This window comes from Brachypodium distachyon, chromosome 3, assembly GCF_000005505.3.
Source record: "Brachypodium distachyon strain Bd21 chromosome 3, Brachypodium_distachyon_v3.0, whole genome shotgun sequence".
Classification (NCBI taxonomy): Eukaryota; Viridiplantae; Streptophyta; class Magnoliopsida; order Poales; family Poaceae; genus Brachypodium; species Brachypodium distachyon.
Window position 1 is genome coordinate 41,423,215 of NC_016133.3, and position 13,903 is coordinate 41,437,117.

Genomic DNA, 13,903 nt, shown 5'->3' on the forward strand with positions numbered 1-13,903 from the left:
CAAAGTCTCAAACAGTAAGGAGATAATAAGCTTCAGGAGCAAGCTTTGCCTCTTCAGATCATTTCAAGTGACTTGTACAGACCAAGATCTGCAGGAATATTCTGTCTACTAGAGTAAAAACGTTTATAGCTGAAATCTGTGGGAAATGCAGCTTTCTAGTATAGAGCTTCTCTCTACATGGCATTTCCAAGATTATGCTTCTATTGTTGCAATATAAAGCTAATGTTTAGTTACATAGCAGTGAACTAGGGAGGATAACCAATAAATATTCCGTAAATTGTAGCACGAAGAGATAATCTAATTAATGGAAAAAATGTAGCGTTAAATATCCATTTAAATTTCTCTCGATACGTCTTAATACTTGAAGAATATATAATGAGATGCTTTGTCAGAATTTGAACTACTAAAGGCCAATTAAAAAAAAGACGAGAAAAATACACCAGGGAAGTTGTATCATACTACAAGTGATCTTCACCTTCAAAAGAACAGCACAGCTTGACTATGTGAGCACTAGAAATTTCAGTGGCAAACCACATGACTACGGTCATTGTCGCCAAGAAAATGCACTTCAAGAAGCTCGAAAAAGACCAGGGAGCATAGAAAAACACCAGATTTAACAAGACAATGGTTTGCACTTGCAAAGCAAGCATAAAGTGGCGTTTAAGCAAAGGAAACAACAAAAGATGCTACCACTTTCCTCCAGTCAAAACACGGCTTTACAGGAGAAGAACTGTTGGTTAGAATGTCACAATGGAGAAGATTTTTAAAATGCTCATCAGACGTCACCATTTTTCCTGACAATCTTGCCTCAAAAGCTGAGCAGGAACACCACATAGTTACATGCAAAAATTAAAGTTCATAATGTATGCAGACATGGATGTTCATGGTTCATGCCAACTAAACTGTACTCTTGCAAAAAATTATTTTACAGAAAACACAAAACATTTATCAGGAATGCAGTTTTTTTTTTCCTTCTGAGAAAGCATGGTAGTATTACTGAACAATGTTCTCTGTTCATGAAAGCCATTCCCTGATGGTAAAGAGAATGCCATTTTCATACCTGGAAGTTTCAACTACAAAAATCAATAGTAAGAAGATAATAAAAAGCTTTATGAAATAGCAACTGAACTGTACTGTACACAACAACTCAGGTTACATGTGGCATCATTAAGCATGGCTATCGTACTGACCACTAACAAAACTGTGGCAGGCATCACATCACAGCTTAAGAAACCGTGAGACATGAAAATTTCAGGACACCCTTCTAATAAGGCACTAACAAAGGACTGCACATTACAAGATCTTCGCATATCATATCTTACTCCTGTATCTGACCAGCTTTGCCAATGTCTCCTGAGCAGCCACTGTCTGAGCGTCACCATGTCCAAGCATGACCGTCCGGATGCTAATGGAGGTCCTGCACAACTCTTCGCCAGTATCGAACAGCCCACCCCGTAGCAGAAGCTTTGCCCTTGTCTCAAGCAATGTCGCCTTGAGCAGCGTCACCTCCTGCCAGATGAACTCGTCGACACGGTGGTTTGGTTGCAGCTTCTTCCTCCATGATAAAGATCCACGGTTCCAGTCCTGCATCCGTGACGTATAAGATTTCTCCACCTCCTCGAGGATGTTGGTGCACACCTTGAGCAGCTCTAAAGCCGAGCTGCACCGTGAGAAAGTCATGAAGGACTCAATAGCCAGGGGAAGAGCAGTCTTCCTTATGAAGAGCACCATGTCGACCGGCTTAAGCTGAACAACAGGTGGCTCAGACTTGAAACCAAACACAAGGAATGCACTAGCCCACAGATGGTCTGAGTACACTGAGGGGTTCCCAGCCCTCATTACCCCATTCACTGCTGCAGAGGTCGGTGCCAAGCCTCCCCTGATCTTGCCAAAGAGCTGTGTGATCGGGTGGAATTGAATCCAGCAACCAGGATTCCGAGTTGCCTTTCTTGCCAATCCAAGCTTCACAAGTAAGAGTGCCGACTCCACCTCAGCCTTCCGACCATTAGGAGCTAGAAAGCAATGTGTGCCACATAAAAACGCAGTCTTGAGGGATTCACCCAACAGGTGAATGCTACCTTTCATTGGTAGCTTGCTCGCTGTTGCAGCCAATAGCGTAGACGACACAGGAGCAGGAGCTAACCAAGAACCGGCAATGATCATCTTTGAGGTCAGGCTTCCTCCTTTTGTGCGGTCCATCAAGGCAAAACAAAAGACCAGGACCTTTATTAGGAAGGAATTGTTACGGCAGAAGCCGTCATCATTGGCATCATGGGGGAACAAATTCTCGTTCAACGATATTCTCTCAACAGCCTCAAACAGAGTTGAAGGAGCAATCATGAGCTCAGAAAGCAGTGAACCAACGACCCACAGACCAAAGCTCAGCCTACCCAACCTTTCGTCCAACTTCCTAAGCACATCCGTTTCATCAGGCGGATAGTCATTCTTAGTTTTACCCTTCATCAAGATCATCGCATCAATGTAAGAGAGCTGCGGCAGCTGCATCGGCTCAAGGTTCATCACACGTGGCAAACATGTTGTCACAATGACATTTGTCGCTCCAGTGTTCCTTGGGATGAAATCATGGAGGTCTTTACCTTCCCACCAATCCCTCTCGCTCTCAAGGTTGTCAATGACAAGCAAGTAGGGCACATCTCGGAATAGCTCCCGCTTCACCCTCTGGAATGCATCAAACTCCTGCTCCTCAAAGCTCCTGATCCTACCCCTCTCCTTCTCAGCCTCAGCACTGATATCCAACCCCAAACTCATGGATAAATTAAGTATGTTCTGCCTCAAGTACCGAGCTTCCCCTCCAATCCACAGCACCATCTTGTAACGCTGTGAATACCGGTAAGCAAACTCCAATGCCAGTTCAGTTTTGCCAATACCTGAAGAACCATTGATGCAGACCACACTGGCACCACTGTAGCCCTTGCTGTTGCACCGGAACCTTGATCTCCTGTGCTTTGATCTCTGCTTCTGAAGATATCTACCTTTACCCGACGACAGCTCAACCACTGGATCAATCCAGGCCTCCAATGTCGGCTCCTTGCATTTGCGCATTTCCAAACTGATGTACCTAGCATTAGATGTCCTCACTGTGTCACTCTCCTCATCGGCAAAGCCATCAGACACACCGCTAGATCTGTCATTCGTAATGGAATCCCTTAAGCAGTCCACTTCCTGGATATCTACCGTGGAACCAAAGAATGTTCCCTCGATTTCACTCAGCTCTTTCTCCCTTCCCACAAAATGCCTGTTGCGTGGGAAAGGTATGCCATCAGACACCTCACCTTCCTTCTCAGCAATGTTCTTCCGGCCAAGCTTTGACCGCAGCAAAGCGACTGTCCTCAACACACAGCTTCTCCAATTGCTCTCATTCGCCTCGAGCTTGAACTCGTGGCACCGCATTAGCCCTTCAAACGCTTCCTTCCCTTCCTTATCCTCCAACTTACCATCAAACAGCCCGGCAATCTCCGACGGCTCGGTGTCGAACAGTATAGGGATCAGATTCTTCTTCTGAGCAAAGAATCTGATCTCCTCGAGACTGAACGGATTGAGGAAGCTCGACATGGTGACCACCACAACGCCGAACGCCACGGAGCAAATAATCCGGTCGGCAATCTCATGGATCTGCGTGTCGGAGTACTTGGCCCGGTCGGCGACGAAGGAGGCAATGCCCTGCAGCTCCAGCTCCGACTTGAGCCACTTGCAGAACCTGCCGAGGCTGCCGCCGCTACTGTGGTAGCCGATGTACACGTCGCAGCTCCGGAGCTTGGCGTTGGACGCCGGCGACGCCACGGAGCCCCGGGTGAAGGACACCCGCGGCACGGGGAACGAGAAGGACGCCCGCGGCGGCGCGTCGGAAATCTTCGCCGGGTCGATGCCGCTGGAGTCGTACCGCTCCGACGGCGGCGTGCGGGACGCGCTCGGCGCGTCGGTGTCCTCGGAGTGGGACCCGTTGGAGTAGGACGTCGGCGATGGCGCCGCCGTGGTGGTGACGCTGCTGCCGAGCTTGCCTTCTTCTGGATGCGGCTGCGGCTGCGGGGCCGGCGGCTCGAGGACTCGAGGCGAGATGTAGGGGGACTGCAGCGCCGACACGAAGGCGGAGGACGGCGGGGACGGCGAGTAGAGGTGCGGCGTGATGGAGATGGCCGGCGAGATGGGGTTGGACCGGTCGGAGCAGCTGCCGTATCCTCCGCCATTGGTCCTGATGGTGAGCGACTTGGTGGCGACGGGGATATCCTTGGGCACATCAAGAAAGCTCGGAGCGTTTTGCTCCTCCTCCATGGCTACCAAATCAGAAAGCTTGGCAACTTTGCTTGGAACCGCAGCCTGGTGATCTGGTGCTCCTCATGTTCCTACCAAGGATTGAACAATACAAAGAACAGATTCTTATCAGAATCATGGAAAAGAAAGCATGTAGTCACATCAACATTCAGATAATAATAAAAACACTGTTGCAGTTTGCAAGAACCTGCAGCAATCTGCAGATTCTGCACTTTGATTCCACCCAAAAATGTGCAAAGAAAACAGAAGTTCCAAGAAACAGGTCAAGCAACCAAAAAAACTTACTCTATAATAAGATATCCTTCAAGAATCCAATGCCAATGCAGCCACAGAAGAAAACAAAGCGGTGGGTTTTCCCCCTCTCTTCAGAATCGCCTGCTGAAGCTTCAACCCTTGAAGAACCAAAAATGGCAGGAGGACCTGGTCCTGGAGCTGGATTTGAAAAATGGCCTACCTTTCCCACTCAAGCACCATTGAATGGATGGGTACAAGTATGCTCAATCTTTGTCCTAGGAGGGGAAATGAAAGGGGGGGAGGCCCATTGATGCCAAGCAAAGTACAGCTTCAGTTTAAGGTCCTCTCTTGAGATGACCACCAACCCCTAAAAAAATCGAAACCAAATGTGACATCAAAAGGTGCAAGTAAATGTGGAGCTAGTAGTGTCTAGACTAGAGTGGTACTGCCAGTGCTAGTGCCACACAACTGCAGGCAAGACCAGCACCATTTCCAACGGTGAGAAAACACCAAAAATCACCCGCTTAACTGTAGAGAGCCCAAATGCAGCAATGCCGAAGCTGCCCTTCTGCCCAAGGCACCATCCTGTCCGTCCAATTCCAGGATCTGAACCATCCGCTCAATCTTGGACTCTGTTTGAAACACCTATAAACATGGTCATTTTTGTCCTCACGGTCTCACATACCAAAAGAATCTGCAGTTTGCAGTTTGGCAGTTTAATAGCATACACTACATCCATGATCTTTTTTAATCACGGTGATATGGTGATAGGAATCGATAAAAACTCCATTGTATAAAAAAACATTCATGATTTTGTTTTTAAAAAGTTTTCTGGGATCTCAAAACGAGATAAGAGCACGAGCTCTAGGAAAAGAAAACAGTTTTGGTGGTACTGCTGGCCAGAGTTTTGACCATGCACAGCCCAAGACGCAACAAAGCAACTGTGATTCTCATTTGGAACTGTGCTTGGAAAGGCATATATTACAGTAGTTTTGGTTGGCCCATTGAACAGTAGCATCTCACTGCATAATCCCTTGTTTTATGTGCTCTGGGAGTGAGACCACCCCTCACTGTTCATGTTTATTTTACAGTGCCCCAAGCTTAGCTATAACCACAGTGCTAAACCACTGAGTAGTACACTAATCCAATCCAATTAGTGCTGCAAAGCCTTGGGTAAAATCCTAGAGCCTCAAATGGGACAAGCCATGTAGGGTGAGGAGATCTTGCAGTGGATAGACCAGAAGAGGACATGAAACTGCTGCTGGTGAGGGGAGCAGGCATGGCCTGTGACCTGGGAATCTGGACCCCAGAGAGAGGAAGACCAGTTGCATTCAAACCAAACGGTGATGCCTTTATCACCAAAGCACAGAAAAAAAAGCTTTTAATTATCTCTCTTCATACATACAAAAATGACACAAAATAAAATACACACAATCGTTCTTTCTCTCTCTAGCACATGTGGTATAGCAGATGTGTGGCAGGCAGGCTAGTGCTGGTGCTGGTGGCTTGGATTGGTGGAGCCATTGATGATCTGATTCTCTCCGGCTCCTTTTCAGGGTATCTGAAGATGACTCACATGTTGACCAGGGGTGATAATGAGAATAGAAGGGGAGGGAAGGGGCCGTCTCCATTGCTAGGTGGAGTATTTTCTAGGGCTTTCCTTGGACCTTGGCGGCAATCTCAAAAGGGGTTGTCATTATGGATGTTGTGATGAAAGGTTCTTCCAGCGGGATGAACTCAACTTCAAACTGGAGACCAAACAAAATGAGCTTTCAAGATGTTAGCCGTAATATACGCAAGGATAGGCAAAATATACTTCACTTTATTTATGATTTCACGGAAATCACCGAAAGGTTGTTAACGGTATCTCTTATGAGTACACTTTAAAAGATAGATAATCACTTTCTTGGCACAAGTGATACTGCCAGCAACAAAACGCCATCTTAAACTGGATAAGTGTGTTTTCTGTACGTCTTGCAGCGTAAATGATCCATCAGATCTAAACCAACCCAGAGCCATAACTTCAGTGTTGCTCTAGTAAAGAAAGAACAGCACGTACCATAAAGCATGTGTTTCGAAGTAGCACACAAGAACAGGCCATTTGTACAATTGTCCGATAATTTGTTAAAACGTGATACAAATGTATAGAGTTTCCCTGATGCACATACAGTCTTTTTCTTCAGTGAAGTACAGTAAGCATCGGATTCTTCCGAGGGAGAGAATCCCCACCTGAATTCCTAGGAATCTTACTCAAAAATATATTCAGTCGTGTCATATAACTCACATTTTATTGACCTAGCTATTGTTCAAACTTAAATCTCAGTGCCGCCAAATACACCGAGTACCAACAGGCATCATATTAAAAGGTTTGGTTTGAACATGGGCAGATGCTACGATTCTACACTGTGTGTACACTTTGTGATATTATAATGTTCTGGCATAGCTACTTCTGCTACATGATGCAACAGTATGGGAGTATGTGGCATGCATCCTCTCATGCATATGGAAAAAAAAAGTATATGGATCAATTATTTGTTCAGTCCAAGAGAATAGGCACTAACAACAAGCTGGTGTATAATTGAGCATGGGACATATGCAACGCACATCGCTGCATCAGTAACCAGATCTTTTTGCTTTCCGTCTCACTGTGATACCACAATTCCTATTAACAACCATATAATTCTACAAATCAAACAAAACACATAGAAAAAATAAAATAATATTCACAGTCGTCCAAAAATGCTTTGAAATCCCTTTCAGTAAAAAAGGCCCTGCATCTGTGAAGCGTGCTTACCATCCCAAATAAAAATACTGAAATATTCCAACAAAAACTTTGTAGTAGCTAGTAGTATTGTATATGTCTCATAACATTTAAGAACAATTATTTTTGTTGCATCACATGAAAGGTTCAATCCATCCATCCATCCATCACAGGTGACTGCCAAACTGCCGGTTTCCAAACTAGTGAGGACTAGCTAGGGCACCAAAAGCACCAACTCTCTTATAAAGCAAGGCAATTAGAGCTACTACTAGTAGTAGTAAGAACTAAGACTAACCCCGGTCATCTAACTTTGCACTGAGTACCCAATAATTAGCTCTTTTTTAAGTGGGGCAAGAACCTTTGCCAGTCCAATCACTTCTTCTTTGGGTTCCAAATCCATGAACAATCAATTATTTGTTCATGCACACAACCAGATAACCTATCAAACAAACACACCTCAATTAATCAATCAAGCTGGCCACTAGTAAAACAGTTGTCAACATCCCAGACGCACAGATCGGGGAACTATTTCCCCATGGACACTTTCAGGTGCCAACTAGAAGATCAAAAAAAAAAGCAGGTTACCATTGATGGTGATCCGTCCAACAGGTTGCGGAATTTTTTGGCAAGGTGATGCAGGAAAGAACCAGTTACCAGGATCCCCATAATGCTCCAGACGCAAAGTGCAGGGGACCAGATATGTTGCAGGCGGATCATCTCATCTCGAGCACTGTCTGAACATCTCCCTGCCGCACTGTGATGTGCGATCCACCGCCCATACCGCAATGATTTTTCGCGGCGTTTCCTTCGCAAGCTGCAGATCCGGTTGTGGGTATGGGTTCTCTTTCCATATTCTGGTCGAATCTACTGGAGGAAGGAGGAAGAAAAAGAGAGCGCCGGCGATCGCCGGAGCTGAGCAGGGTGGGAGTGGGACGGCTGTTTGCCTGCGGGCGGCGCGTGGGCTGGCTGCTGGCCCGAGTGCTGGATTCTGGGCCACGCAGTTGACATATGGGCCTTATCAGACTTATGAGAAGGATCGCAAGTGGCTTCAAGTTCACAACTACTGGGCTCTGATTTGTACGAGTGAAGCGGACATTTGGAAATTCGGCACTTCCTGAAGAAAGGCGAGATTCCACAACTAATGGACGAATATCAACAAATCCGAGGACAAATATCAACATTTGTGATTTTAAATTTGGTCCCGTGGATTAGCATTGATCGAGGTGAACAATCCACCATTCTCTCGGAATTCGTGAAAAAGGGCCGCTGGCATTCGAGGGCGAGCGCTGTTGTCTCGGGTGTTACTCAGAGCTGTCCCTATGTCCGTACGTGGCTAGCCGGCCTATCTCTCATTAGTTTAGGCCGTAAAATAAAATGGATGGATTGCATGTTAGGCTAGTCACGGTGGAAATAACTTGGATAGTAACATAGACGTAAACTAGGCATTTTGGTGACATGGCATGACAATAAATGAAAAAAAAAGATGGTAACTAGATATGTTACCATAACATCACACAAATCAAGACAAGATGAATTTACAAGATAATTAATGACACAAAGCATCACACCAGACATAAGTTACTAACACTATGAAGATAGTAAATTAAACTAGTAAAATATGCATGTCACTGCTCTAAATTACGCGTGCTCCGACTATCGCGTGCTTTATTACTACCGTCATCTCTTTCGTTTGGAAAGTCGGACTGATGCTTTAATTGCCACGGCATTTCTATTTCCTTAACCCTCTGAAAAAAAAGATGAAACATGTGAAACAAAACACAACAATTTTAACATCGCTGGAAAGACTAGAACAAAAGTTTGGGGTCTCGATTGACGGGCGCCACGTTTACATGTGGCTGCCTGGCTGGTGGTTGTTGCGACGAGACCTCCAACGACCACAATCAGATCCTGGGCCATCCAACGAGCAATCGACGGCGGATTAAGAATGGGGCCCCATCAACAACAGGTCATAGTTGGCGCTCCCGCCACGCAGACGACTTTTCCCAGCTTCCTTCCTCCGCCGTCGTTGTCTCGCGGCACGAACAACTTTTCTCCTCCTTCTCGCGGAACCCACTCCCTAATGACTGGGCGGCAATTCCACGATGCTTCGAACACTACCCATGGTTCAGGTTGATACCTCGACAATGCCACTGCCCAATGTCCTGCAGCTATTTAACTCTGCATGGCAAAGTTGCAGATAACAGTGGAGGTGAAGGGTTAATCCCGGCGATGGTGGTACCAATGTTTTAGTGTTCAAACTTTAAACAGGGGTTGGTGATTGGGTGGTGCCCCATGGCGCCACGGTTCTTGGTGAATTAAGAAACCATTTGTTGACTCGATACCCACGAGATCGAGCCCCTTCCATTCTTCCATTTACATTTGGAATTCTCCTCCATCCATCCCCTATTCGATTCTAGTCAGTGTAGTAGTCACCTACCTAGTCAGCCATGATCGGATCTTGCCACGCGCAATAGTACTACTAATCTGCTCCTGACACTGCCTAGTTAATTAGCACATATACAAATTAACCGCGCACTTGCTCTGTCCGGTTGACGGTTTCAGAACCGAGCAAGGGCGACGGCAAAGGAACTCCGACGAGCTAAGCTAGGCTCCATCCTGCAGTAAGCTCCTGAATAATTCTCTTCTCGCGGCCTGTTCCTTGTCAGGATCAGACTGCAAGGTCTGTTCATTAAGATTCAGTTAAGGAGCATTGAGTATTTGTTCCGATCGCTGTTTAGTTGTCTCAGATTGGTTAATTGGATCGATCCATCCATGGGGTGCATCTCTTCCAAGATCCTGACGAGATCAGGGAGCCTCCAGGAGAAGAAGGCCAGCAGCTACCACGGGTTTCAAAGGAGCAGCAGCCAGCTGATCGAGGACATCATCCTGTCCAGCTCCAACTCCAAGACCAACGGGGATCAGCCCACGTTCCTCGCCCTCCTCCGTACCACGTCCAGTTCTTCTTCCGCGGCGGCGGCCAGGAAGAGCAGAGTCGACGCCGCGGCCGCCGCCGCCGAGCAGAGCCCTGCTTCGGCCGCGACTCCGGCTGCGGCGGCCAAGATCGAGACCATCGACGTGTCCGAGCTGCTCGCCGGTCTCGAGGAAGAAGACGACGAAGAAGAAAGAGAAGAACAAGGTGAGAATGATGGTCAGGATGATGGCGCGGCGGCGGCCGGGACCAGGGCGAGGAGCTTCCGCACGGTGGAGGACTTCGACGCGCTCGTGAACGAGAAGCCTGAGCGAGACGCGTCCGCGGCACCGCCGGGGCCGCCGGAGAGCGGCTCTTTGGAGCAAGAGGATCCTCCGACGGCAGCGGCAGCGGCAGCCTCCGGACACGGAGACGGCGCCATCGCGGGCGCGAAGAGGCGGGCGAGGGCGAGGCAGCTGCGCGAGCTGAGCGCGCAGCCGGAAGCGGCGGCGGGGGGCTTCGACTTCGGCAAGTCCGGGAGCCTGAGGGACTGGCTGCGCGGCGGCGGGCAGATCTTCTCGCCGGGGTCCTACGTCACGCCCAAGTTCGGCAACGCAACGGCCGTTCGGTCCGAGAATGCCGGGGAGGAGCACGCGGCGGCGGTGTTTGATCCGGAGCTGGTGGCGCAGTTGGAGCTGGCCATGGAGGAGCTGTCGGTGGACGAGGAGCGCGTCATGAGGGAGGTCCTGGAATCCCTGGACGCCGGAGAGAAGAAGAGAGAAGAAGCAGAGAGGTTAGACTTGGAGAGGCCCCTCAAGGATCAGGCGTTGCCATTGGTGGCTTAACTTGCGATTAACTAGTCGTCAATTTGAATGATGATTCTGGCAGTAGGGTTTTACTGTCATTTGTAAAAGCTTGTATACATCAATGCATGGTTCGTGCTCGTTTCATTACTTTCGGTGTTGTGATGTTTTTTAGTTTATTTTTTTCTTTTTGAAATTTGTCTAACTAGTGGTGAGCAATTTCTCCGTCACGTTTTTGCGGCTTGCCATAGTTTGGAAGAAAAAGTATGGCAATCAAATCTATAAACCAAACATGACTTATATTTTCAAGAGTAAATATAAATATAAACCTTAGGACATTTATTTGTGACAGACCTCGACTGGAGGGAGTAAGATTTTTTCTTGCTCGGTCCAGACCTGTCGGTTCGGGCCCTGCCCGACCACGTCCGGAGTCACTGTCGGGCTCGGAGACGACACGAACAACGCCTTGTTCGCCATCGGCCACGGTGGCAAGCACGCCGCCGCGAGCATGTCCCGGATAATCGTCAACGTGTTCCTCCGCGTCAACAAAATTTCGGACGCCCGTCGAGGCCGCGGTCAGGCGAGCCTACCCACCAACCTACGCATCGACGATGTCGCCGACCGAGCAGACCTTAATTGCTGTATATATAGTCTGGAGTAGTATCATTTTTTCAGAACATATTCATTCAGAGAGGAAGTTTTACTATGCTACAAGAAAGAAGTTTTACTATTCAGAAAGAGAGGAAGTTAAGAGAGGAGCAACTGCACGGGCGAGACAGATTCTTCCTCGTCTCGCTGCGACTCGGGCGGCGTACGTCCAGCGTCCTCCACTCCGCCGGTGAAGCCGTTGGTCCCCTCTCACTCTGTTTGTTGCTCCGGCAGCAGGAGGGAGAGGGGACCTCATTCCTTCGTCCTGGCCTAATAGTTTGGATTAGGTTTTGTCTACTGTTGTGCATTGTTGGGGTGGTGGAAGCGGCGTTCAACGAATAAATCTGCCTCAACTCTACTCCCAACCGACGGCGACCTTCACGGAGGCGCCTCGGAGTTGATGGCATCGGCGGCTTGGTCTTCTTGCCGTTCTTCAGATCGTGCGAGATCATATCCGTTTCTCGGTGTGTCGCTGGCGTTCGTTGTTATCCAAGACAGCGCTGGGGCCGGAGCGAGGATGTTGGTCCAGAGGTGGTGGATCTGTCATTATTCCCCGACTTCGTCGATGGGATGCAATGGATCTGGTTTCAAGGCAGCGCGGCCTGGTCATGCCATAGCGACATGTGCCTCCTCGTTGGCGATGATGCTTCTTTGAATCAGACAATGGTGGAGGGCTCGACGTCTCTTCCAGCATGTGCCTAGTCAGCGTTGGAGGTTGGTGGCGGCCGCTGGCTTCGGCGAGTGCAGGAACCTCGAGGAATCGTTATGTATTTATTTATCTTGGGTTTATTTTGCAAGTTTTCTAGGATGGCAGTTTTTCTCCTGGTCTGTCTTTTCGTTTTCACCTTTGTTTGTTCATGTAACTTGGTTTTCAATTAATGAAATAAGTGGTTGTTAAAAAATAAGGAAGTTTTAATATACGACGGATCAAAGATCGAAGGCGCACACAAACCATGCATGACCAAAGAAGATCACTCGACCCACCGTACAAGCGGACGTACGCATACTCTTCTCGCAGGCAGCAGCAACAACAACAACAACAAAAAAAGACGTGCGCACGCCCTGCTGCTAAAGCACGCGGTACAACAAGGCCCTGCACGTGCGATCATGCCTCATGTTCGCAGGACCGGAGGAAGAAGACGTACGTACTACGGAACTACTACTAGATGAGACGAAGTGATGAACTACCGGCAATACATGCACTCCAACTTACAAACTCGTAAAGATTATGACGCTCCGCCGACCAATCATCCGCCGCAGATCGATGCACCGCGCGGAGCTTAGCTTAGCTTTGGCAGGAATCGCAACCATATCCATTATATTGATCACTTGAGGCGGCGGCAGAGCGTGACGCCGTCGGCGATGGGGAGGAGGCAGGCCTGGACGCGGTCGTCGGCGGCCACGGCGGCGTTGAACCCCACCATGTAGTCCCTGACCACGCGGTCGTAATCCGAGCTCCCCGGCGTATCCCGTGCCATGGCCACGGAGCCGCCCCAGAGCGTGTTGTCGTAGGCGATGACCCCGCCCACACGCACCAGCCGCAGCAGCCGCTCGTGGTACCCGGCGTACTGCAGCTTGTCCGCGTCTGCGTACGCGAAGTCGAACAACTTCTCCTCACCGGCCTCGGCTTCCTCGGCGATGAGGCCGTCGAGCACGGCGAGCCCGTCGCCCTGGCGGAAGTCCACCTTGTGGGCGACGCCGGCCTTCTCGATCACGGGCCGGCCCAGCTCGTAGTAGTCCCGGTTCACGTCGATGCCCACCACCTTGCCGTGGGCCGGGAGCGCCAGGGCCGTGCAGAGCAGCGAGTAGCCCGTGAAGACGCCCACCTCGACGGCCTTCACGGCGCCCGTCATCTTCAGCAGGACCGAGAAGAACTGCATCTGGTCCGGCGACGAACCCATGTAGGACCGCGGGTGCCGCTGCGTGATGAGGCGGAGCTCGCGCACACGCTCCTGCTCCCGCGGGTACACCGTCGTCTCCAGCACGTACTGCACGCAGATGAAGCTCATATATATGAACGGTCGATATGATATCATTCTATCGAACATCTCTCGTGCTGAGATCTCGTTATGAGTGAGCGCGAGTTGATTGATTACGTACCTCAAGGATCGAGTCGGACGCCAGGAGGGTGTTTCGGTCCGGCCGGTAGGTCGCCATGGCCGCCTCTCTCTCTCGATCTCGACCCTCCCTCTCGCTAGCTCTTCCTTTAAAGAGATCTGTATCTGTCGACGTCTCCTCCCCTGCCTGTCTCTCTGTGGA

The 13,903-nt window shown here is 49.1% G+C and overlaps 3 protein-coding genes across 4 annotated transcripts; 1 reads left to right on the forward strand and 2 right to left on the reverse strand.

The window, feature by feature from the left end:
* Positions 1-1,086: 1,086 nt before the first annotated feature.
* On the reverse strand, positions 1,087-8,259 carry LOC100833911. The gene is made up of 3 exons (XM_010236960.3): positions 5,054-8,259; positions 4,576-4,891; positions 1,087-4,361 (listed from the first exon to the last, which is right to left on the reverse strand). Exon 3 carries the CDS (start codon positions 4,288-4,290, stop codon positions 1,312-1,314), a length of 2,979 nt encoding a protein of 992 aa, XP_010235262.1. The 5' UTR covers positions 4,291-4,361; positions 4,576-4,891; positions 5,054-8,259; the 3' UTR covers positions 1,087-1,311.
* A 1,303-nt stretch (positions 8,260-9,562) lies between these two features.
* On the forward strand, positions 9,563-11,146 carry LOC100825727. 2 transcript variants are annotated; one of them, XM_010236961.3, is made up of 2 exons: positions 9,563-9,906; positions 10,024-11,146. In XM_010236961.3, exon 2 carries the CDS (start codon positions 10,058-10,060, stop codon positions 11,036-11,038), a length of 981 nt encoding a protein of 326 aa, XP_010235263.1. In that variant the 5' UTR covers positions 9,563-9,906; positions 10,024-10,057; the 3' UTR covers positions 11,039-11,146. The 2 variants fall into 2 exon arrangements, with proteins under 2 accessions (XP_010235263.1, XP_003572340.1); XM_003572292.4 differs by having other exon boundaries at positions 10,033-11,146.
* A 1,392-nt stretch (positions 11,147-12,538) lies between these two features.
* On the reverse strand, positions 12,539-13,903 carry LOC100834223 (tricin synthase 1). Its single transcript, XM_003574657.4, has 2 exons — positions 13,745-13,903; positions 12,539-13,632 (listed from the first exon to the last, which is right to left on the reverse strand). Exons 1-2 carry the CDS (start codon positions 13,799-13,801, stop codon positions 12,970-12,972), a joined length of 720 nt encoding a protein of 239 aa, XP_003574705.3. The 5' UTR covers positions 13,802-13,903; the 3' UTR covers positions 12,539-12,969.

Bases quoted from the DNA above. Each gene is read 5' to 3' on its own strand.
- LOC100834223 (XM_003574657.4), bottom strand. From the start codon at position 13,801: ATGGCGACCTACCGGCCGGACCGAAACACCCTCCTGGCGTCCGACTCG. The intron at 13,633-13,744 runs GTACGTAATCAA...ATCTGCGTGCAG, and splicing joins CGTCCGACTCGATCCTTGAG to TACGTGCTGGAGACGACGGT.
- LOC100825727 (XM_010236961.3), top strand. From the start codon at position 10,058: ATGGGGTGCATCTCTTCCAAGATCCTGACGAGATCAGGGAGCCTCCAG.
- LOC100833911 (XM_010236960.3), bottom strand. From the start codon at position 4,290: ATGGAGGAGGAGCAAAACGCTCCGAGCTTTCTTGATGTGCCCAAGGAT.